Source organism: Carcharhinus amblyrhynchos, chromosome 23 (assembly GCF_965287045.1).
Source record: "Carcharhinus amblyrhynchos chromosome 23, sCarAmb.v2.hapA, whole genome shotgun sequence".
In the NCBI taxonomy this organism is placed as follows: Eukaryota; Metazoa; Chordata; class Chondrichthyes; order Carcharhiniformes; family Carcharhinidae; genus Carcharhinus; species Carcharhinus amblyrhynchos.
Window position 1 is genome coordinate 25674851 of NC_137346.1, and position 25897 is coordinate 25700747.

Sequence of the window (25897 nt, forward strand, 5' to 3'; positions counted from 1 at the left end):
TTTTTACATTGGCTCATTAAGCTTCATTCCGTGTTTATGTCACAGATATAATGAGGCTGATACACGCACTTGGTGTCGGAACTTCTACTTTAGCATCATTTTGCATCAGAGCATGCATTTCATCATGTGATCCAAATGCTGCCATTTTGAGGCAAGTGAGGGGGCAAGATCTTTGTCCTAATAAAAGCAAATTACATGGATGCTGGAGAAAATGCTGGAAAATCTCAGCAGATCTGGCAGCGCCTGTAAGGAGCAATATGAGTTGACATTTCAAGACCCGATGACCTTTTGTCAAAGCTAAAAAGCATAGAAAGTCGGAGATGTTTATACTGCAGAAGGAGGGAATGAAAAATGAGTTATAGCCATAGAAACCAGGGGCAAAGACTGCTAATAGCTGTCCACAGAGAGAGTAAAGGGTGTGAATGGCCAAACGGCAGAGAAACTGTAAACTGTGACAAATGGAGATGTTGGGGGAGGGGGGAAATAGAACAGAGGTAGAATGTAGAAAAGGGGAAGCAGGGGGAGAAAAGATAAAGGAAGGGGGATGAAGGGGGAAAGACTGGGGGGGGGCAAAGAAAAATGAAGAAAGACAATAAAGAAATTTTAAAAAAGTAAAAAAAAGAATGGAAACAAAGGGGGACAAAGTGGAGTAGAGCAAATCATCTAAAGTTGTTGAATTTGATGTTGAGACCGAAAGGCTGTAAAGTGCCTAGTGAGGAGATCAAATGGTGTTCATCTTGTTTGCGTTGAGCTTCACTGGAACATTGCAATAAGTCAAGGACAGACATGTGGGCATGGGAGCAGGATCATGTGTTAAAATGGCAAGCAACCGGAAGGTCAGGGTCCTGATTGCACACAGACCAAAGGTGATCAGCAAAGCGATCATCCAATCTATACTTGGCCTCTCCAATGTAGAGGAGACCACATTGGGAGCAGCGAATGTAATACGCAAATTGAGAGAGGTGCAAGTGAAACGCTGCTTAACCTGGAATAAATGTTTTGGACCTTGGAGAGCTTTGAAGTAACAGTGACTTTTCTGAAACTTCTGCAGTACAATTTTGTGTGAAGAATATCCTTACCAGTAGTATTGATTATGTAGCCCACACTTATCTTTCCTATGACCCACTCACCAACCCTCCTGCTCTCCAATCCTTCCATTCCCTGCCCTTCCCACCTCCCACTTCCTGCCTCTCCCAATTGCCACTTCCGTTCTTGACCTTTTGTCTCACTCTCATTGATCATTTCCTGCCTCTTGCTGCCCCATTCCTCTCCCAAGCTGCTGGTCACACCAAGGGAGACGGTCAGGGAGGGAAGTGGAAGAAGAGGTGAGTGGGATGGACAGGGAGAGGAGCAGTGAGCTGGAGGATCAGGGAAAGAAGTGGCAAACTGGAGTGTTATTGATGTGGCGAACCGAGAGAAGTGGATGCGGGAAGTTCAGGGAACAAGGGAGGCAGCGAGGGAAAGTCAGGGAAGAGAAAGAGTTACCATTTTCTCATAATTTAAAGTTTATTCTAAAAGTTATTTTGTTTTCAAAGATAGGAATTTAGAAATGTACAATATTTCAACTTACAGGATCTAAACTTAATTTTGTTTTCTGACAGCCAGGATCCTACAGAATGTAAACGATTATATTGGTTGTCATGGGAAAATCTGTTTCTCTCAATGTTTCCCTTAAAGTTGCACTTTTCAAGGATGTGACTACAATTGCAAGGAATTATTTACTACACAGATATTAGGTACAGCATGCATTTACCGAACGGGAACAAGACCATATCACTTTATTTTCTTTGGGAGTTTGACAGTTGCCTGTGGCATTTCAGAAAATAAATCCTTTTTAAAAAGATGCGCTATGGTTTGTATATCCAAAAAACGTGTCACATGTAGGTTCATGTCTGCAATTTTCCAGACAGCCAGGTAAAAGATCTTAGTCAGATTGCCTTTGAGAAGGCCACATGCTTCACCATAGGGAATTAACCCTGTTCCAAACCACCTTATGCTTGTCTCATAGTCACAAGCTCGTAGAGAAAATTAATAGAGACCCAGAGGTCAGTAACTCCTCCCTGATGAGCTCAATGCATTCCTTGCAAACTATGCCTGTTTAGAGCAAGAGGTCAGCAAGAGCACATGCTCCATCCTGGAAGCCTCGGATGAAATTGTATCCAAGGTCACCAATGCAGATTTTGGAGCAGCCTTCTCGAAGGTCAGCCCACGAAGTGACTGGCCAAATGGGGTACCTGGACGAGCACTTAGATCATGCGCGGACCAGCTGGCGGGGATATTTGCAGACATTTTCAACTCTCTTTAAAACAATCTGAGGTCCTGATCTGCTTCAAGACGATGACCATCACCCCAGTACCAAAGAAAAGACAGGCAGCGTGCCTTAGTGACTATCGTCTGATGGCTCTGACATCCATCATTATGAAGTGCTTTGAAAGGTTAGCCATGGACGAATCAATTGCGGCCTCCCAGATTGCTTGGATCCATTACATTTTGCCTACCACTGCAACAGGTCCCCAGCAGACACCATCTCCCGGCCTTGCACTCAACCCTGGAATACTAGAAGACACCTTTGTCTGACGCCTATTTATCAACTATAGCTCAACTGTCAACACTATTATTCCTATGAAATCCATCTCCAAACTCCTTGGCCTGAGGCTCGGCTCCACCCTCTGCAAATGGATCCTAAACTTCCTAACCCACAGACCACAATTGGTAAGGATAGGCAACACCATCCCTTCCACAATCATCCTGAACAGCAGTGCCCCATAAGGCTGTGTCCTCAGCCTCATACTATACTCCTTATACACCTGTGACTGTGGCCAAATTCCCCTCCAACTCAATTTTTAAGTTTGCAGATGACACCACCTTGGTGGGTCAGCCCTCAAACAATGATGAGCCATAGTACAGGAATGAGATAGAGAATCAAGTTTTGAAGCTGTCCTGGTCCTCTCATGCCGTGACTATAGTTAAGAAAGCCCACCAATGCCTATTTTCTTAGACTAAGGAAATTTGACATGTCAGCTATGACTCTCACCAACTTTTACAGATGTACCATAGAAAACATGCTCTGTGGTTGTATCACTGCTTGGTATGGCTCCTGCTCTGTCCAAGACCGCAAGAAACTACAAAGGGTTGTAAACGAAGTCCATCACTCAAACCAGCTTCCCACCCATTAACACTATCTACACGTCACACTGCCTCGGAAAAGCAGCCAGCATAATCAAGGACCCCTTGCACCCCAGATGTACTGTCTTCCATCTTCTTCCATCAGGAAAAAGATACAAAAGTCTGAGGACATATACCAATTGACTCAAGAACAGTTTCTTCTCTGCTGCCATCAGACATTTGAATGGACCTACCTCACATTTACTTGATCTTTCTCTACACCCTAGCTATGGCTGTAACACTACATTCTGCACTCTCTCCTTTCCTTTTCTCTGAATGGTACACTTTATGTGGCACACAAGAAACAGTACTGCATAGCAATATGTGTGTTAATAAATCAAATCAAATCAAAAGAATTTTGGCCAGACCCAATGTATTATCCTTACCTGTCTGTCCTACATTTGATTCCAAACCCACAACAATGTGATTAACTCTTAACCTTCCTCTGAAATTGCCTAGCAAGTCACCCAGTTCAAGGGCAATTATGGTTGGGCAACAAATGGTGGCCTTACCAGCAATGCCTGCATCCTGTGAAAGATTTTTTTTTAAGAGTTGTGTTATACTGGCCAGCATGAGCTAAGAATCACACCTACCTGATTTGGAAGTGCCAAATCTACAAATGGCATCCAGCAGTTTTATTCTGTATTTTAAATAAAAACCAGCAATCTTACTATTTATTGAACAAAACTAAGTCTGCACCATAAAATAACACTGACCGGCAAGGCAAATTATTTGCAATGAAAACTAGACAGTTAAAAAGTGACTTTGACAGATATGAATGCTTCAGTGAGGATGAAGTTCTTTCCTACATGTGACCTGCAATCAGATTGGATCCTTTCCAGTAGTTGAAAAATGTAATTTGGGATGGAGTAGTTCATTTAAATCACAGCAAGAATAGAGATTTACTAGTTATACATCTCCTAACTGTAGGGCATTAGAATAGCTGTCATGTACACACTTCCGTCACTGCACTTCAAAAGTAACTTGAAATGCTTTGATGTTATAAAGCAATATAAAATACAAGCATTGTAGGTATGATTTTGATACCAGATCACCAAATAGATGAGGAAGATAATTTGGACTATCTTAGTAGATAAAACAATATTTGCTGATTCTTAAACGATTTCATTTTTTCCCTCTCTTTCCTAACTACAAATTAAGTCCAAGTGTTGATCACTCTGGAAGAAGAAATTGCTGACATCAAGCCTAAATTTGCCAAGTTTAAACAACCTCTTCCTCTCATATTTTAACCTGGAATACTTTCCTGGATGTATTTATCTGTACACACTAGGTTATTTTAGACTTTTCCTAATCACTTTCTTCCATGGATAAGGTACTCGTTTCTCTTGTTTTTCTTTATGACACGGCCTATTGATGACAATGTAACAATATCATTTACATCCTATTTGTTTTAATGTTTGCTGCTTCAGTGTTTTGATATGTTATTTAACAAAGCGGTGAACTCTCCACAATATCTTTTAACTTCACCCTTTTCTGTTTCAGCAATATTCAAAGAGTATACAGGCGAGATTTTAACCCTTTTAATACCCTTCCACTTGCTCAGGGTGAAAACCAAACCCTATATGATGCCAGTCTTTATTCTATTGCTTGCCCGTAATGCTCATCATATTAAGAAGTCTCACAACACCAGGTTAAAGTTCAACAGGTTTATTTGGCAGCACAAGCTTTTGGAGTCTCGAGCTCCTTCTTTAGGTGAGTGAGGAGTTGTGTTCTCCAACAGAGCATATATATACAGACTCATTTTACAAGGTAATGGATAGCATTTGAATCTTTGCAGATAATCAAGTCTTAACGGTACAGACATTGTGAGTGGAGAGAGGGCCAAGCACAGGTTAAAGAGATGTGCATTGTCTCCAGCCAGAATAGTGAGTGAGATTTTGCAAGCCCAGGCAAGTCATGGGAGTTCTCACTTGAGAACACCATCCACCAGGAACACGGTACATAGTCTTGTGATTTGGCCAGCATTGTCTACCTGATACACTGCAGGAAAGGATGTCCTGAGACATGGTACATTGGGGAGACCATGCAGATGCTACGACAACGGATGAATGAACATTGCTCAACAATCACCCGGCAGGAGTGCTCCCTTCCATCAGGGAACACTTCAGCAGTCATGAGCATTCAGCCTCTGATCTTCACTTAAGTGAACTCCAAGGTAGCCTTCGCGACACACGACAATGTAGGATCGCTGAGCAGAAAATGATAGCCAAGTTCCGCACATGAGGACGGCCTCAACCTGGATCTTGGGCTCATGTCACACTGCCTGTAATCCCCACAACTTGCCTGGGCTTACAAAATCTGACTAACTGTCCTGGCTGGAGACAATACACATCTCTTTAACCTCTGCTTGGCCCTCTCTCCACTCACATTGTCTGTACCTTTAAGACTTGATTACCTATAAAGACTCAAATTCTGACCATTATTTTGTAAATTGAGTTTGTGCCTGTTTACGTCCTGTTTGTGAACCCAACTCCTCACTCACCTGAAGAAAGAGCCTGAGACTCCGAAAACTTGTGCTGCAAATAAACCTGTTGGATTTTAACCTGTTGAGACTTCTCACTGTGCTTACCCCAGTCCAATGCTGGCATCTCCACATCATGTTTATCATATAGTAGTGCTATATTCCCTTGCAGATTTTATTCATGCACACTTTCTAGGCTGATTATCAAACTTAATTTTAGTTTTGCTTAAATCTAATATGCCCCAACTGTAGTTGCAGTATTAAGATGATATAGGTCTCCAAAAGATAATAAAATATTCTCTGAAGTAGCAGGAAAAGCATCAACTCTGGCTGCTGCTTGTGAGTCACTGTCACCTGGTCAAAAATAGACTTGTAGATTCAGAACAAGAGCAAGAGCAGAACTCAATCACGACTCCCTTTATGTTGAATAACTTGGAATCCTAGTAGCCTTGAGGAGCAATTGATGAATATAGGAACAGGAGCAGGCCTTTCAACTCTCTTATGTCTGTTCAATGAGATTGTGACTGATTTACACCCTAACTTCCAAACTGCTACCACCCTTTGTTTCTTAATTTCACTTCTGGTAAATCGGGCTCTACTTTTTTGACAACGGCCCCTTGTCTAAGGCTTCCCAAATGTTCTTGAGGCAGAAAGATCAATTTTAATAGATGCATTGCATTAAAAATTATGTGAAACTTCTCAGTGAGTATGATTATTCTTCTTCAGTTATGATCGGCCCTCTTTTAAAATTGCCCAGTTTGACCTTTATTTAATACAGCCCATTTTAAAGATGTTTTGCTTTAGCATCAGTAAATTAATGGGGCCTGTAATCTCATTCAGCATTACAAAATTTATTTTGTCATTGTTTCCTAATTGCCACCATTTTGGAGTGACCTCTCTTCACTTCTCAACTCAAATTCCAGCCCCACTGCTCCCTATCCCCTGATTTGCAATCTTCCCCACTCCCTGACCTCCGAGTTGTGGCCTTCCCCTTCCAGCCCTTACCTTTGAATTACAGACACTCCCTCCCTGAGCACCCTCTGTTCGAACTCTAATTCCCTGACTCACCTTCCTGTACCTTCTCTCTCTTGGAACTCTGTTACCATTTGAAGACCCAAGTCCAGTCCAAAACTGGAGCTCCAGTGTTGTGCAAGTGCAAGACCGGTTGTTGGAGAAGTGCTGAGCTGGGAATGCTACAATCCATGATTTTTTTCAAATGCTCCTGTCTTCCTGTTCTTCACCCAAGCCCTTGCTGGTGGGAGCATTTATAAATTACATGAATTGTACAGCCCCATTTCTGCACCATTAGGCCTCATGCTTCCACACTATTGGACCTCCAGATATGGCTTGGATCTTCATACAGGAACACAGTTCTAAAGAGGGGAGTGACAAGAGAGTGAGTCAGGTCGGAGGAGGCCACAATTAGGGCAGAGAGGGTGGAGACCACAATTCCCTGTTAAAAGGAATAACATGATACCAAAGCTTTTTGTCTTGCATTCATTAGGACAAATGTGAGAACACCAAATTTAGCATGATCACAGCAATCTGTACTAGAGGGGGAAAGGTTGCTGATTGGTTGGCAAGTCGACTCTGTTTGGCTCAGATATCATGATGTGGAGATGCCGGCAGTGGACTGGGGTAAACACAGTAAGAAGTCCCACAACACCAGGTTAAAGTCCAACAGGCTTAACAGTCACCTGATGAAGGAACAGCGCTCTGAAAGCTAGTGGCGGTTGCTACCAAATAAACCTGTTGAACTTTAACCTGGTGTTGTGAAACTTCTTACTGTGGCTCAGATGTTGCCATGGAGAATGCAACAAGGAGCTAAAAGCTCCCCAAGCTCCCAGGTAATTCATAAAATCATAGAATCCTACAATGCAGAAGGAGGCTATTTGGCCCATTGAGTCTGCACCAGCCACAGTTCCACCCAGGCCTTATCCTCATAACCCCATGTATTTACCCTAACTAGTCCCCCGACACAAAGGGGAAATTTAGCATGGCCAATCCACTTAATCCACACACCTTTGGACTGTGGGAGGAAACCAGAGCACCTGGAGGAAACCCACGCGGCAAATACTGCCCAATTGTGGAATCATATTTTGCAGTAGAAATTTTATTTTGTGCAGACCGGTTGAGTGTGGACTGTACCATGCCTGTTCTGAACAATCAAATGCACATACCTTTTGATTTGATCAGCATGGCTCTGACACTAACATTCAAAAACAATGTTGCTCAATTATGTGATGGGCAGAACATCTTTTTGGATGGAAGGCAACATCCTGCTGGTGGAAAATACCAGTCATATAGCCACAGGATAGTAGCTGTGTGAAACAGCTTATGTAACATGTTGTTGAAATATTTTAGATACTTTGACTTTTCAGGGTAATTTGAAGTAGACCAGGCACTTTACAGGCCCTGGAGTCTGACTGTTTGGCAAGTTTGCACGATATAGAGCAAATAATGATCTGGTCAGGATAGCCATTGTCCCACAGCACTGTATTTCTGTATCAAGTTTGCAAGACGAGCAAATGGCCAAGGCCCTGTTTACAAGATTACTAATGAAGCAAATCTTATAGTGTGGAACAATAAAAATCCCACCATGTGTATTGATCAGTGAAGATAGACTTGCAGTAGAAAGTAATTGAAAACCCATTAATGGATTTCTCAACTAGCAAGTCGAGGAAAGGGTGCAAAATGGTGCATTTTAAGGTGGGCAAAACTGCAGATTCAAAATTTGCAAATGTATCACTACAGTTTGGATATACACAGTGCTGGAGATTGAGACTCATTCAAAAACATGTTTCTCATGGAAACCAACCAAAATGCTAGTGAACGCTGGACCTAGAGGGGACCTCAAGACTACACCATCTATTTGAACATACATGGTATAATCAAAATTGAATTCTACTGTACAAGTTGCTAAGTTCATAAGTTCAGTGAATCGTGATTCAGAAAATGGCATGTCTATATTGTCATGATTTGCCAACATGGCACAAATGTTAATGACTTCCCTCAGCAGTAAGCTTGTAGATGACCTTGCAGTGTCAAATGAACAGAAAGATAAGGCATTGCTATCAAAATGTAAGGTTGAGTTTAGTCTTCGTGAAGGTGAAGGGATCTTCATTGTGTACGTGGAAAGTGTACTAAGAACTGGCTGTAGTAGTTACTCAACCATTTGGCCAATTCGTGCTGCATTGAATTGATCACTGATAAAATAGGGTGTATTTGGCATTATGGAACATCACTTCTGTGCATCTTCAGTAGCCTGTACACACGTGGATGCAATAAGCTACGAGGACAGTGACCATCATATACATTGCAAGACAGTTCATTATTTTTACACAACACTAACAAATGTATTTTAGTCGCATACTTTTGAGCAAGAATGCATGGTCACACTTAGCTGCAGCTATGAATTTGGAACTGTCATTAAGAACATTGTGCATCTGGGTATCATAATCATGCTTTGCTACAATGATTATTCTGGTCCCTTTGCAAATATGTATATCTGAGTTGGCCTTGTATCATCACCAGACATTCGTGCACAACTTAATGACGCTTCCAAAGGATCAGTGCTGGGACCATTGCTGTCTGCAATTTACACGAAAGGTTTGTACTGTGGAATCAAAGACACCATTTATAAATTAATGGCTGGCACATAATTGACAGGATATACAAGAGGAGATAATAAATTTGCAGAATGGACACTCATTAACAAATGAAATTCAAGTGTCATTTTGGTAAAAAGAATAGAGGTCACACTTGCAAGGTGGAAGTCTAGTGGGACAGAGGAACAAAGGGATCTTAGAGTACAAATATATAAGTCACTGAAAGTTGCACCACAGGTTAGCAAGGCCACTAAAACAAAACAAACCAAACACTCAAAACTTTATTTCCAGAGGAATAGAATTGAAAAGTAGGGAAGTTATGCTAAACATATATTGAACCATGGTGAAATCACGCAAGTGCTGCAGACAATAATGTCCCATATTATGAAAAGGATATTGGAGTGGGTGCAGAAAAGCTTGACAAGGCTGATACCAGAAATGTGGATGCATATCTATATCAGGAAAAGATGGATCAGTTTTCTCATGAGAAAAGAAGGCAGAGGAGCAATCAGTGGAAGTCTTAAAAAAAAATGAAATGCTTTGAGAGAGTGGATACAGACAGAATGTTTATCTTATGGAGAAGAGTGTAACTAAAAACCATCAATATAAAATGACTTCCGAGAATTCTAATAAGAAACTTGGAAGAAACCTCTCCACCCAAACTATGGTGTGAATGTGGAACTTGCCACTTCAAAGTACTGAAGCAAATAGTACAGATGCATTTAAGAGAGAGAAGGGGATGGAGGGTCATAATATATTTAGATGAAGAAAAATGGATGATACTCATGGAGCATAACACGGGCATGGATTGGTTGGACTGAAAAGCCTGTAATTTCATGTAAAACTCAACTCGGACCTGTGCTTCTTGTCTGCCACTAGCTGGATTGGAAGTCTTGCTGCCAGCATCTAAAGTACTTCACTTTGATCTTTCTAGATCAGTTCAAGTTGGGAAATGTTTGGATTTTTAGGATAACCATTAACTCTCAAACTATGTCCCCCGCCGCCCCCCCCCCCCCCCAACTTTCAAGTTTTCCCAATTCCTGAGGATTGTAGTTCAGTGGAGGGTGTGTACCATTTGTCACGAGCCTTTAGGTTGGATTTTAGACCAAACATACGCAACTACAAGTCTAATTCTGCCCCTGCCTGACATTCACTCCTGCACACTTTTGGTGATGTTTATCATAAGCAGGAACCAATGGCTGCTTTTCCCTGAACTCCAATAGGCATGTGGAAGCTAGTTGTGACATTCCTTCTGCAGCCGCACCTGAGATCAGATAAGCTCCTTCTTTGCATGGCCCAGGATTTTCCTTAATGGTCATAAATTATATATGTAACAATGAGGGGATTCAACTATGGATGTCAGCTTCCTTCCTTCCACCAATCAATGACCTATTCAGGAAAAATACAGTGGGTGTTTCTCTTTTTTCCTTTGGGCTAGGCTACTTTCAATAATGAACCTCTTCACATTTCCTATGATGTTTCATTAACCAGATGTGAAATGTGTGGGCACAATTTTCATTAGCACTGTAATATTTTGATTAAAATAATGGCTCAATATGTTGAACTAAAAGGTTCTGATAATGCTCCCTGGGAACAAATCTTCAAAACATTAGATTTAGAGGGCAGGTAAAAAGTTTTCTCCATTGTGCCTGCTGGCTTTCAGTTGTTTGATGGATTGCGAATAACTCAAAGCTAGAAAAGCTCATAAAAATGTTCTTGATGGAATGCTCTTTAAAAAGCGGTGCATTATCCTGTATTTTTGAGGATTATTTAAACAACATCCTTGTGACTAATTGTTCTAATTCTAATTGCATCTATAATTTAGTTGGACATCTGTCCAAGGCATTTGTAGTTTCTGTTGATCTTCCATTGTTGACATTAGTGACTTCAATTAGACAAAAGTGAACTTACCAGAAACATCTGAGGACTACAGCTGAGCACAAGAGAACATGAGATCTTGCTACTTGTAAGTATACCGATTTCTAGAATTGTACACCTCAAAATTGCTACGTCTGCAACATGCTGGTGAGTTCAAAAGATGTAAATGGAATTAGTTGAAGTATTAGCTTGATCTTTTCGGCTGGTCACGCTGGCGGGAACTTAAGGTCCTGCCGACAATTCTCCCCTGCTGTGGGTTTCACGGCAGTGAGGGGTGCATTCAGTGGGAAACCCCACTGACAGCAGCGGGACTGGAAGATCCCACCGCCAGCCAATGGTGGGCCACCTCCTGGCACCATCACAAAACACTGGGCAGGTTGTATGGTAAATCCTGCCCATTGTTTCTACTCAACATATAGGAGCCAATCATTTGGTAGGTAGAACTGAGATGCCTGTTCACTTTCTTGGCATGCTTCTTTCATCTTATTCCACTTCAGTGATTATATGCTATTTTGGGCTCCGATTAAACTAAACATTATTATTAACATATGCCACTTACAAAGGACCCTGTAACTTGTAACATGCCTTCTGCCTTCCTCAAAAAATTGAAAAGTACATGTTAATTGAAAAATGCATTAAAACTAAAAGCATCTGTAAAAGAAGCAACTTAAGACTAAAATAAATGCTCCAAATATTACAACTGAACAAAATATAAGAAAGTAGAAGATGAGGTATTGCCCCCCCCCCCCCCCCATTGTTAGATAATCCATTAATGTTGGCATGAGAGCACACTGGCATAAATTCCGATTGGTCTCCCAGAGTGCCAGACCTATCAGAGGAGTTCCAGTCACTTTGGAGGAGAGGGTCATCAAGGGGAAGTGCTCATGGGCCAAGGGTGGACAGTGTTCCATTTTAACTTTTGTGCATTGGGGTGGCCTTTAAAAATGGTGCCCCAATCTTGAAAAAACTAAGTTGTAGAGGCTGCCCCACAACATGACATCATGGGACCCTTCAACTTCTATGTACCAAGTTCCTAGCAGTAAGGTGGAGTAAACTGCGTTGGTGCTGGTGACTTCAACATCATTTTTTCCACCCAGTGCCACAATTATCAATAAAAAGGTAAAACTCCACCTTTGACTTCTATGCTGTCTCGTGCAAATGGATAAATAGTCCTTAAATACTTGTGTCCTCTGAGAGACATGTTCCCTACTTGCAGGCAAGCCATGTGTCACTGCATGCACAATTCAGTGCAAAATTCCCAATGTTAGTGATTTGATTTGTGGAGTCCTAGGAAGATGTGAGTTTGCTATCCTGAAGCCAGACTGAAGTATGGACCATGCAAGTGCTACAACAATGAAACTGTAAGGGCAGCATATGTGTAACAGTTTGTCATTATTTAATACATAAGATGATGAGTTTGGAACAAATTGCACAGGAGTCAGATGCATGGAAATTTTTAAGGGTACGTTGGATAGATTTTTGAAGGAGTGGCAATTGAGAGGTATTAGTTTTGGGATCAACAGGATGCATGACCAAGACTTTTCCAGTTCTATGTATTTCATGTTCCTGTGTGACGTTTACATGGGTTGGAAAGTAATTTTGAGTCTTTAAAAAGATTCCATCACTTTTTATCCTCACATATGATTACTTCCCTATAAATGGATGCAATTAAGACTGAGTCGAAGACTTTAAGAGCTTGTATGATTACAGTTTCCATCACACTCCTTATTTGACAAAATTGGCCCCAATATGTAATAAACATTGCTAGAACATATCCACAGATGGCTTTACAACGTGGGTATAAACTTGCAAAAAAAAATGGAGTTTTTTAAGTGGAACAAAGGTAAACAAAGTGTTGATCTAGATTCCAGAAATAAATGCAGAAAGGGAGAATGCACTGGAGTATTGCAATAAGTTGAGCGGAAACATAAAGTTGACTGTGTGTAGCAAACATCCAAACAAAATGCAGAGCTGAGAGGACCAGAGCGTGGGAAGTTATTATCACAAAACATCAAAAAAAATGCTATACTTTGAGCTGAGCAAGAACTGACACATAGGCTGACATTTCCTTCCAACATTACAAATTATGCCCTTCTCTGAAAAGGGATATGATGAAAAATAAATTGTTATTTATAATGTGCAAATCTAAAACTGCTATTAATTTCAGAAGAGTTATTTGTTAAATAATTGACCATTCATTGCATTGATAAAAGCGTCACATCATGTAATATATAATTTATTTTCTGCTGCTAATTTGAAGTTGTGTTAAAACTAACAGCCTCTGTTTTTAAGACTGCAAAGTTCAATTGCTGTAAATAAACACGAACTTAGTATTAATTAAAGTTTAGTTCCTTTCTGATGAGAAAGATTTTTTTGATTGTCAGATGTTTCCAAATTCCTGATGTGACCCAAAGCAGTGCAGCAAGGAAAATTTGTAATTTCTTTAAGATGTCTGGAATCTCTAATTGTTTTAAAAACCTTTGAAAGGGACTTTTAAGTGTTTGTATTAATTGTAAAGAGATCAGTCTTAGATGATAAGAAATACAGCTCCATGTAACCTGGCAATCCCCAACGCAGAAGCAGTAGCAATAGGAAGGAAGTTAAGATATGTAATGCAGTGTAGCCAGACAAAGGAGGGCTGCAGACAAAGGATAGCAATAAGCGTCAGAGCTGGAGACCAAAGGTAATGAACATATAAATGCAGACACAGAGAAAGCACACAGAAACATAAAGAAAGGCACACTGAATTCATGAGGAGAGAAAATAAATCAGTCTTGCGAAGAGATTCGGTTTTCTGTTTGGCATCAAAGGAGATAAACTATGAACTGCCTGAAACCAGGAGATGGTGAAAAATATGGGTATTTTCCCAGAAGTGGCCAAACCATAAACTGGAATACTATCTGTTGAATACCATCTCTGGAAAATTAACAGCATCCAGATTGTCATGACTCGGGGAGAGAGGGCGCATGGGAGGGTGTGTAGAAGTGTCCCTTGTTGTTGTTAATTGTAGCTGTAAGTTCAGAGGTAAAAGCTATTGTTGGACAGGACCTTCTGACATATCCTGTGTGAATAAAAAACTGCATGTTATATCATTTTGTTTTATGGACCACCATAGGGATTGTAACACTGGTCCAGATTGAGCTGCACAATTCCCATAAAGGAATAGTAAAAATATGAAGCACAAGACAATAATCCAAAACACAGATTTTAAAATGCGGGGCATGAGATGATAGGAATGGAGGTGGGGGGTGGAGTAGAGAGAGGATGATAAAGGAAAAGTTATCTTTGGGAAGAGAGGCAAATGGCTACTCTTGAGTTTGGCCAATGACAAAGCCAGCTGAGAGTAGCAATTGGAAATAAGTCATTAAATCTAAGGAGTGTGCTGCTATGTGGAGCGGTGTCATTTGTCCTGGAGGTGGAGGTAAGTTGACCTAATGAGAAGTAGATTTCCCAATGGATTATGAACCAGATCAGATCTGCAGTTCTAATAAATTGAACAAATTTTCCCTCAGTAAAACCTGATCCATCCAGTACACTACCTCCAAGTACAATGGCTAATAACGCTGCTATGGTAAAGATGCCTGCAACACCAGACTCAGGAATGCGAGTCCAGAAGGCAATCAGGTTTTAAACAAGAAGAAGCTGCAGGACCTGATCCAAATGAGCAATTTGATGAAGATATCAAAGAAATGCTTTTGCATTGATGAATTTATTGAAAGTGTGGTGAGTGCTGCATGTCAACTAGCACATCACTGCTAGTCAAACACACTGCAAGTCAAGGATGTTCAACTGCATCTTGAACATTAGTGGAACATGTGGATACCCGGATTTGATTCAGGTGAAATTAGGCCGTATAAGGAGCCTGAACAACAGAGGCTCATAAACAGAATGGCACCGATACGTAAAATAACTGAAAACTAAAGGATTGATGAATAGATAATTTCTGTGACAAAGTTCTGAACATCACAAAACATTCTCAGGTTTATCTTCCATTTCTGTTGAGGAACCTGCAAGGGGTGAAACAGTGTGTTTGTGAAAATGAACTGACATAGCTTTGTATTTGTACCAACATACTGGAGCAAAAATGATGCTCTTTCCCGAATACAAATTTTTCTTTTCCCTCACTCATTCTCCTATTTTATCCCTTTTTTCCTCACCTTTTCTCCCCCTTGACTTCTCCTTTCCTACTTTTTCTCAATTTTACCCCATCTCCACCACCACCCCCCCACGCCTTGATTTCAGTTTCTCTGCCATTTGGCCATTCACACTTTTTTTTATGGACTGTCATTAGCAGCCTTTCCCCTTGTTTCTGTGGCTTTTACTCATCTTTCATTCCCTCGCTCTATATATAAATATCTCCCATTTTCTATGCCTTTAGCTTTGACAAAGGGTTATCTAGACTCAAAACATCAGCTCTTTTCTCTCCTTACAGATGCTGCCAGACCTACTGAGATTTTCCAGCGTTTTCTCTTTTGGTTTCAGGTTCCAGCATCCACAGTAATTTGCTTTTAACCTAACTTCTTTGCTTTCATACTCCTATTAATAAAGGCTAGGATTCTGCACCTCTTTAGAATTGTACCCTTTGTTTTATATTGTCTCTCTGCCTTCACACTTCTCTGCATTAAATTTCAACTGCTGCATATCCACAAACATGCTTATCCTTTTGACATTCTACACCACCCCTTCAGGGGTCATAGCACTTCAAAATTTTGTATCATCTGCAAATTTTGTAAGTTATGTTGAAACATGTTTAACCATGACACCAGCACAACACCCTCAGGGTTTGGAATGTAATTTACTGGGTAGTGATGATTTTCCAATAAAAATTGCAGCAGCTGAATATGTGATGAATTCAAACTTTGGGTTGTTTGTAACTGATGTAGACTCTAATTAAAATGATTCAGCTGTGGATCATGTACTGTCAAAAACACAAAGACAGCACCAGACTCTTCTGCTACACCTAGTGATTTATCAAAAGTACACAGTGACTTGGGTAGGTATACCTACTGGTCTTTCTGAGTTGAAACATGCAAACTGTTGATAAGGCATTAAAATCAAAAGCTACATAACATTAGTCATGCTTCTTGTTTTACTACAGTAGTCACATTTTATGCCTTTTTATTCAGTTTTCAGAGTGAATTACAGTTCACTTCATAAATAGTTCTGATTTAAAATGTAAAGCCTTGGTGTTTGTCTTAACAATGCTGGGAATTGTCACAGTCTTTGTTTTTCTCGTTAAAACTTTCTGAATGAGAGTTTACAAAATTGGAGTTTGCAGATGTAAAATAAATTGATTAATGCTGATCTGTGCCAGCTGAGGTTATAAAGTAAGACAAAGCCTTCATGTGACTGTCTTCGCATATCCCAAGCTTAACACACAGAAAATGTTTGATTCTTGAACGCTGTTATTCTTCCATTTTTACCTGTTCTTTTTTGTTTCAACTTTTTCAACAGAAATAAATATATTTTATTCTTTTTTTGTATTAAGATGTTTGTGGAGATGTATGTTAGGAATGTAAAAAAAGCCAACTTGCATTTATATTTTATTGAAAGCATTCACATGTGAATGTTGTCCTGTTCAATACCCACTTGTGCTCCTTTTAATTGATAGTAAGATTGTGGAGAGATGTGCTTTTAAAACAAAAACCTACCTGTTCAATTATTTGACATTGTACTTCAATATTGAATATCTTGAGCATAATCCTATAAGAGGGCTGATTTATTGTTTATCCTCCAGGGCAGAAAAACTTCAGTTGTTGAATCACAGGCCATTGACTGCAGTGGAGATACAACTGGTAAGTTAAATTTCTTTAGCCACATCAAAAGATAGGAAAAGTAATTGTACAATTTGTGAAAAAGACTCCTTTGGCTACCAAAGGACACGGTGAAATTTTCTCTGGATTTGTGTATAAATGGGTCATTCAATGCGATATTGAGCCACACAAACCAGGATGGCCCACAGATTGCTCTTTGGTCTGTGATGAAAATAGATCATTTAGGGTGACAGTGGCAATTCATCGAAGTGAGCTAGAGAGGGCAGTAATCAGCTGTGGATCCTTGTCCCAAACACTAGCCAGGGACTGCTGCTGGAAGAATGGGCTTAAGGACAGGATGAAGGTTTGGTTAAGTCAGAGCATGGGCAATACCTGTGAAACGTTATTCCAGAATAAATACACTGCTTTCAGGAAAGGAAAAGCAAAAAATTTGCAGTCAATTTAGTTATTATACCTGCCTTCCCATTTAAAATATAACCTATGATTGCTGATTTTTATGATATATGCTAAATATAAACTTAGACAAGTATATTTATACAATACAATGATCTGAGTTTTAAAATATTCCTATTGTTTTCAGAAAATTAAGTTGGCTTTCCTACAATTTAAACACTTTTATATATTTGTTTTTCCATATGAAAGTCAGTGAACATAAGCCAGTTATTGACCTTTCGGTTCAAAGCTTTAGAAAGCTACACAGATTCAAAAGTTGTGTTATTCTTTGGGAGCATTGAAAATGATAACAAGTGCAGAATCTAACTGCTGCTGGATGGAATCTTTTGGCATTGTCAGCAAAGCTTCCCATTTTAATAACAGCTTCCGTATGGCCCATACTTAAGCAATGTAAATATTCTAGTTCGTGTAAACAATATGCAGACTGAACAGTCTCAGTGTTTATGAAGACGTGGCAGCTGGTTAACCATCTCAGGAAGTGAGTCTTCGAGAGGATTCCTTCAAGCTGTTGTGAAATCCAAGCTTTAATTTTTGAACACAATTTGGTAATGATTCAACATAATTTATGACATTTACCGGAATTCTCCAGCCGTTCTCGCCAATGGGATTTTCTGGTCCAGCTGGCAGTCCACCCCCACCCACGGGTTTTCTGGCAGCTTAGAGTGCCTTCGATGGGAAATCCCATTGACAGCGACAGGACCAGAGATTCCCACCGCCAATGAATGGTGCGCTACCTTCCACCACCAAGAAACACGTGGCTGGGAGGCCACAGAAGTTTGCCTGTTATGTTTGCAAACCTTTCATTTCTTGTCTACAAATCATTTATTTACACATCAGAATAAAATTTTATTTCCTCCAAGCACTGTTGCATCTGGATGAAGGGCATTTTCCTAACTTTTGCCTGGTCTATTGAACACCGTTTAGATTGTAAAATAAGTAAGTCTATTAACTTTCTCTGTCAGAGTGGAGTATCTTGTGCTTCTTCTCTTCATGCCACCATTCAAACTTTTTGAGATGCGTTTTAGTTTTCAGCTCCAATGAAAGGTTATAGCTGAAACTTGACCCCTTCTTTCCTTTTTATAGAATGCCTATTCCAGAATTTCCAGAATTAGCTGTTTTTCTTTCATTTTACTGTTTTATATAAGGATACTTCTCTTCCAGGAACTTTAGCCTTCAAGAAATTCTCTTTCTCAGTCCTTCATAATTTACGTATGTTTATTTCATCCTAGACATCTTCAGTGTTATTCCATTGCCTTGCTTGTGTCTCTTTGCCAAGAGCTATTTTTACAGCTATATCTCCTTTCTCAGCACCTGCTTTGAGTTCATGTGCATTCCACACTGATCTGTTTTCTTTCAGATTTACTGATGATCACTTCGTGATAATTCAATCCTCAGCTTTGTGCAACCAGCACTCCCCCCCTCTAAATACACCCCACATGTGCTCTTGACACAGCAGTAAAAATCCAAATGCACCACATCCACTGGTTCACCATTATCCTACAAGTTATACCCTCAAAGAATTCCAGTATATTTGTCCAACAGGATTTCCCTTTCACAAATCCATACTGACTTTAGTTAAACCCATTGATGTTTTCTAAATGTCCTGTTATCACATCCTTTATAATAAACTCTAACATTTTCCCTAATACTGATGTTAGGCTATGTAATTCCCTGTTTCCTCTCTTCCTCCCTCCTTTTTAAGGTATTGGGGTTATGTTGGCCAGTGTTCAATCTGCCAGGACTTTTCCAAAATCTACAGATTTCTGGAAAATGACAGCTAACGCACCCACTATTACCATGGGCACCTCCTTTAGTATCCTGGAATGTAGATAATCAGGCCCTGGGAATTTCTTGGCTTTTAGTCTCATTAGTTTCTCCAGCAGTTTTTCTCTTGTAATGCTAATTCTTTCAATTCCTATTCCCTACACCCCTGACTCCTTAGTATTTCTGGGAAGTTAATTGTATCTTCCTCTGTGAAGGCAAAACTAAAGTAGTTGTTTAATTGCTCCGCCATTTCCTAGTTCTCTATTATTATAAATTCTCCTGTTTTGGAGTGCCAGAGACCTACATTTGTCTTCACTAATCTTTTCCTTTTTATGTAGTTGTGGAAACTTTTACAGTCCACTTTTATGTTTCATGCAAGTTTACTCTCCAAATTTGCAAATTACAGTAAGCTGGGTGGCAGTGTGTGCTGTGAGGAGGATGCTAACAGGCTGCAGGGTGACTTGGACAGGCTGGCTAAGTGGGCAAATACTTGGCAAATGCAATATAATGTGGATAAATATAAGGTTATCCACTTTGGCAAAAACTGGAAGGAAGATTATCTGAATGGTGGCAATTTAGGAGAGGGGGAAGTTCAATATGACCTAGGCGTCATATTGGAATAGTTGATGAAGGTTGGCATGCAGGTACAAGAGGCAGTGAGGAAAGCCAACGGCATGCTGGCCTTCATAACAAGAGAATTTGAGTATAGGAGTAACAATGTCTTGCTGCAGTTGTACAGGGCCTTGGTGAGGCCACACTTCAAGTATTGTGTGCAGTCCCTGGAGGAAGCCCACGCAGACACAGGGAGTACATACAGTCTCCACACAAACAGTGACCCAAGCTGGGAATCGAACGCAGATCCCCAGCGTTGTGAGGCAGCAATGCTAACTATTGTGTCACCACGCTGCCCTAGAACCAATACTGCAACAAACAATATTTTTCACTGTATACTAATACATGTGACAATAATAAATCTAATGAATTCAAAAGAGATAGTCAACTTTTAGATGAATATGTTTCTTGGGGCTCTCTAATGCCAGGTGGAGTGTGTAGAAACTCTTCACAATAAGTTGATGCTTTATTCACTTATTTTTATGTGCAATTGGATCAAATTTAATCATTTGCATTAATAAATGTCAAGTTATCCATCACAATGTTTCAGATGGTAGAAGAGAGTGAAGAGAGACTAACAGAAGAACAGATTGAGGAGCTTCTACAGACCATCAATAGTATCCTGCCAGGAGACCCCGATGAGCAAGCTGCGTCTCAGCAGCAGGAAGAGGCGGATATGGTTGCTGAAGAGGAAGGAAACCAAAAGGCAGAATCTTAGCAGAATCAAGCCAATCCAATAAACACCATTTCAGTTCAGGAAACATTCTGATGATTGATCTATCTTGCCTTTGGTATTTAAGCCCTATTGACTGTACTTGGATTCAAGCCTGCAAAAATAGTATTTCAGATACTGTCCAGATGTTTTCTGTTATGTTCTGTACCGTACCTTGAGAGAGACATGAGCTGTGTTTAGCTTGTGTTTCCTTAACTCAGAAATAGTATATTTTTATAATTCAATGGTGCAAAGACTAAAATACTTCAACCTCTGTAGCTTTGTATTTAGTAAAAGCTGACAAAAAGTGTACCTTACATGTTTAGTTTATAGTTGTTAGTCTACGGAAGAAAATCTGCCAGGTTAGTGTTCAAAGGGAGGTGTGTGTAGAATTGGAAAGAAAATGCTTATTTACGGACTTGGTAAGCAAAATAAAAAATCTTATATTGAAAACTGTTTAGGTCAATAAACTGAAACAATACACCTTGTCGTAACACATATGTATTGTAGTATTATGATATTGAAAATATTTAAGTGGAGTTTTAAGTCAGTTTGGGAACCAGCTAAAATAAAAGCCCATTGTTACATAAGATAAATGTTCAAAAATCAAGAAAAATTGGTTCAGGGTAACAGCAATTTGGAATGTAAATTCACTGATTATAAAATAAAATGTTTATTATTGGGTCAACAATCTCAGTATGGAAATAGTGTAAGATCTATTGTATCCCAGCAAAATCTTTGTGTTCCTCAAAGAATGTGAAAACTCTTAAGCAAGTACACAAGGTAATTTGGAAATGTAAATAATAAGAGTATTGCCATTTCCAACATCCAAGCATGTTGCTTGGAAAAACTGGTGCAAGGTTTCGTACAGATCCACATGGAATCTAAAGATTCCCCTGAATACCTGCTGCTTTCTTTGAAGAATAGAAGGAATATAAATTGTAGAAGTAGAAGTAGGCCATTTGGCCCAATGAATCTCGTGCGCCATTCAATGAGATCATGACTGATCTGATATGAAGATCCTCAACTCCACTTTCCCACCTTATCCCCATGACTCTTGATTCCCTTACTGATTAAAAATCTATCACTGCCTTGAACGTACTTACCCCAGCCTCTACAGCCCTCTTCAGTAAAGAATTCCACAGATTTACTATCACCTGAGTGAAGAAATTCCTCCTTATCTATCTTAAGTGGGTGACCCTTTACTCTGTAATAATGCTCCCTCGTCCCATAAGGGAAAACAGCCTCTCAGCATCCACCTTGTCAAGCCCCCTGAGAATCCTATGTAACTCAATCAGCTCACCTCTCATTCTTCTAAACGTCAATGAGTCCAGCCCCAAACTATTCAACCTCTCCTCAAAAGAAAATCCCTCCATACCCAGCATCAACCTAGTGAACCTTCCCTAGACTACCTCCAATGCCAATTTCCTTAGATGTGGGAACCAAAATTGTTCACAGTATTCCAAGTGTATTCTAACTTCTGCCTTGAATAGTTTGAGCAAAACTTCCCTATTTTTACTCTCCATTCCCTTTGAAATGAAGGCCAACATTCCATTTGCCTTCCCTATTTCCTGCTAAATTAACATGCCCCTGTCTATACCAATGGAACAAAGTAGAAATGGTCAAGAACTTCACGTTTTTAGGCGTTCAAATCACCAGCAACCTGTCCTGGTCCCCTTATAGTTAAGAAAGCCCACCAGTGCCTCTACTTTCTCAGAACACCAAGGAAATGTCAGCTGCGACTCTCACTAACTTTTACAGATGCACCATAGAAAGCATTCTTTATGATTGTATCACAGCTTGGTATGGCTCCTGCTCTGCTCAAGACCGCAAGAAACTAAAAAGGGTTGTGAGCGAAGCCCAGACCATCACACAAATCAGACTCCCATCCATTGACTCTGTCCACACTTCCCCCTGCCTCAGCAGCCAGCATAATTAAGGACCCTATGCATCCCGGACATTCTCTCTTCCACCTTCTTCCGTCAGGAAAAAGATACAAAAGTACCATGTACCAACTGACTCAGGAACAGCTTCTTCTCTGCTACTGTCAGACTTTTGAATGGACCTACCTCGCACTAAGTTGATCTTTCTCTACATCCTAGTCGTGAGTGTAATACTACATTCTGCATTCTCTCGTTCTCTATGAACATTATGCTTTGTATAGCATGCAAGAAACAATACTTTTCACTGTTTACCAATACATGTGACAAGAATAAATCAAATCAAAAACTTGCCAGCTGGCATTTTTTGATTTATGCATGAAGACCACCTCATCCTTCTTTGCTGCAGTTTTCTGCAGTACTTCTTTGTTTAAATAATATTTAACTCCTTTATTCTCCCTACCATAACTTTACATTTTCCTGCATAATATTCCAGCTGCCAAGTTTCTGCCCACTCACTTGACTTGTCTGTACTGCTCTGTAGACTATTTGTGTCATCCTCATTACTTGTCTTCCCACCTATTTTTGTGTCGTCCACAAACTTGGCAATTTACTTCCCTCATTCAAATCATTGATATCTTCTTCTTTAGCAGTCCCTCAGGGTTGAGGATGACTTACTTCCACTCTGGGAAGGTGGGTTCTGTAGTAGCTGAATAGTCCAAATCTGGAACCACAGATTCTGCCACAGGTTTGATAGGTAATGTTTGGTGTGTTGGGTGGGTGGGATGCTCTGGACTCTGTGCTTTCTTTCCGCTGTTGACACTCTGCATGCTCCACCAGGTGATACATGAGGTGACTGGCATCTTGGTTCTAAGGCAAACGATTCCTGTGCATTGATGTGGATGTTGCATTTATTTAGGGAGGTTTTCAAAGTGTCCTTTTAATATTTCCTCTGTCTTCCTAGTGATCATTCGCCATTAGCTCGGAGTAAAGCACTTGTTTCGGGAGTCTTGTGTCAGACATGCAAACAATGTGGCCCACCCATCGCAGCTGGTTGAGTTGACCAATGCCTCGATGCTGGGATATTGGCATGGAAGAGGGCAGTCACATTCATATGCCTATCCTGCCACTGGATTTGTACATTTTTACAGGGACAACATTGGTGATATCTCTCCAGAGATTTGAAGTGCCTCCTGTACAATATCTGTGTTCCTTCAGCATACAGAAGGGCAGGAACCACAGCTGCTTTGTAGACCATGAGCTTAGTGCTCGTTTTGAAGTCACAATCTTCGAACACTCAATTCATCAAGCATCTGAAGATTGGTGCATTGAAGTCCTTAGTTGGATTTCATCTTCAATGTCTGTCCACGCCCATTTTCTCATCTGCCTTCGTCAATGCAGCAATGATGGTTTGTAGCCCAGCCTCTGAGTGTGATCACACACAGGTATCATCTGTGTACTGCAGCTCGATGACAGAAGTTGGAATCGTCCTAGTTCTGGCCTGGAGGCATCAGGGGTTGAACAGTTTCCCGCTTGTCCACTAGGTTAACTCCACTCTAGCAGGGAGCTTCAAGGTGATTGGAGGAGTGTTGCTGCAAGAAAGATGGAGAAGAGTGTTCGTGCGATAATACTGTTCTGTTTCACCCAATCTGTACTCGTACTGGGCATGTCGCAGTTCCGTGGGTGAAGATCACGGCTGACATGTCCCCGTAGGGCAGGCAGAGAGTGGTGATGAGTTTCTGCAGGTAGTTGAATTCGAGAGTGATGTTCTACAATTACTCACGGTTTTTGCAAGATTGAAGAACACTATGTACAGAGGTTGTCGCTGCTCCTGGCACTTTTCCTGGATTTGTCACATGCTGAAGATCATGTCCATTGTGCCTCTTGATGGGGAAGACGCACAAAAATTCTGGGAGGAGCAATTCAGCCACTGGGAGGAGGTGTTGAGAATTCTTGTGATGACCTTTCCCCTGGTGGACAGTAGAGAAAACCCTCTGTAATGAGGCATTCATTCACCCCACAGGGGAGTTCTTTGAGACATCCAACCAATTTCTTTTTTATGGTGAAATCCCGTAGAGATGACATTCTTCTTCTGCTTTGCCTTTCCAGAAGAAAGTGTAACCACCAACTTGTTCTTTAACTGGCCTTCACCTGCCAATCATGTCTCACTCAAGGTGGGATGATAAAATTGGAATTATGATGATGTGGCAATTACAGTGATTTGGATGAAAGAAGGGCAGGACTGGCTGCTTAGCATTCCAGGATTTAGATGCTTCAGGCAAGATAGAGAAGGTGACAAAAGAGGTGGTAGTGTTGCTTTACTGATTAGGGAGAATGGTGCAACTATACACAGGGAGGAAATTTTGGTGGGATTATGTAGTGAGGCCTTATGAGTAAAACTCAAAAACAGGAGCGGTGCAATCACACTGTTGGGATTGTACCACTGACCTCCCATCAGCCAGCGTGAAATGAGGAAATTTTATGTCTCTTTCTTCCATAGGGTCCTAGACTGCCTAACCCACAGACTGCAATCAACTAGGATAGATAATGACACCTGCTCCATGATTAACCTGAACACTGGTGCCCCGCAAAGCACCAGCGGCCTCAACCCCTTACACACCTCCTTATACACTTATGATTGGCCAAATTCCTCTCCAACTCCATTTCAAGTTTGCTGTTGGCACTACCGTAACAGGTCAGATCTCAAACAATAATGGGACAGAATACAGGAAAGTGATATAGAGTTTGGCGAACTGGTGCGACAACAATAATCCCTCCCTCAGTGTCATAGTCAGTGAATTCAGGAAGCTGGGTGCAAGAACTCTCAGATTCTGTCTCTTCAACATGCACTGCTCTTCCAATCAAATGCTGCATTATTTTCCCACTGTCACTGAAACACCTCTTCCTGCAATTGTTCAGCCCCATTTGCATTATGCAGGAGCCATAATGTAAGCTAAGATGTGACCTTCCTTACATTTTTCTGTGGATTATATGAGTTGAGGATTGCCCGCCATATAATTTGAATTCTTATGCTCAGATAAATCAATGGCAACAATGAACTGACTTGTGTTGAAATCTAGGAGCATTATTAAAAAGATTCATCCCTCTCATAGGAAAGATTTTTCAGAGTTCCCCAACATTTTGAAAGATTAGCAAATGAGGAAAACCAGGGAATCCTGGACCATTGTTGTAAAATTGCTCGTCTAAAATAAAGGATAGGGTGACTGGACATGATTTTCAGGTGATCAAAAGGAGCTAACTTGAATTTTAAAGGACAGGTCTCACCTAGCAATCCTGACTGATTTTTTTTTGACAATGCGACTGTAATAGTAGACAGGCAAATATATAGTTGAAGCTCATGAAATTATAGGTAAATTATAGACCTGGTTAGGAAATTAGCTGAGTAAGAATAAAGAGTAGGGAATGGCAGGATGTGATTAGTGGTTTCTCACAACAATCTCTCTTTTTAGTATTCATTAATGGCTTTGATGATGGTGCAAAAAGTCCATATCCAAATTTGTCAATCACACAAAAGGTGGTCCTGTTTGCAGTTTAGATGGAAACCAGTT

The 25897-nt window shown here is 40.4% G+C and overlaps 1 protein-coding gene across 2 annotated transcripts in view; it reads left to right on the forward strand.

The window, feature by feature from the left end:
• The window catches only part of crcp (calcitonin gene-related peptide-receptor component protein), a 59329-nt gene extending 38204 nt beyond the window's left edge, over positions 1–21125 (forward strand). For both annotated transcript variants that reach the window (XM_080210572.1, XM_080210574.1), the window contains exons 5-6: positions 16871–16928; positions 20287–21125. In XM_080210572.1, coding sequence (XP_080066698.1) covers positions 16871–16928; positions 20287–20454 — 226 coding nt within the window. In that variant the 3' untranslated portion in view covers positions 20455–21125. The remainder of the gene's footprint in view (positions 1–16870; positions 16929–20286) is intronic.
• The last annotated feature ends 4772 nt before the right edge of the window (positions 21126–25897 follow it).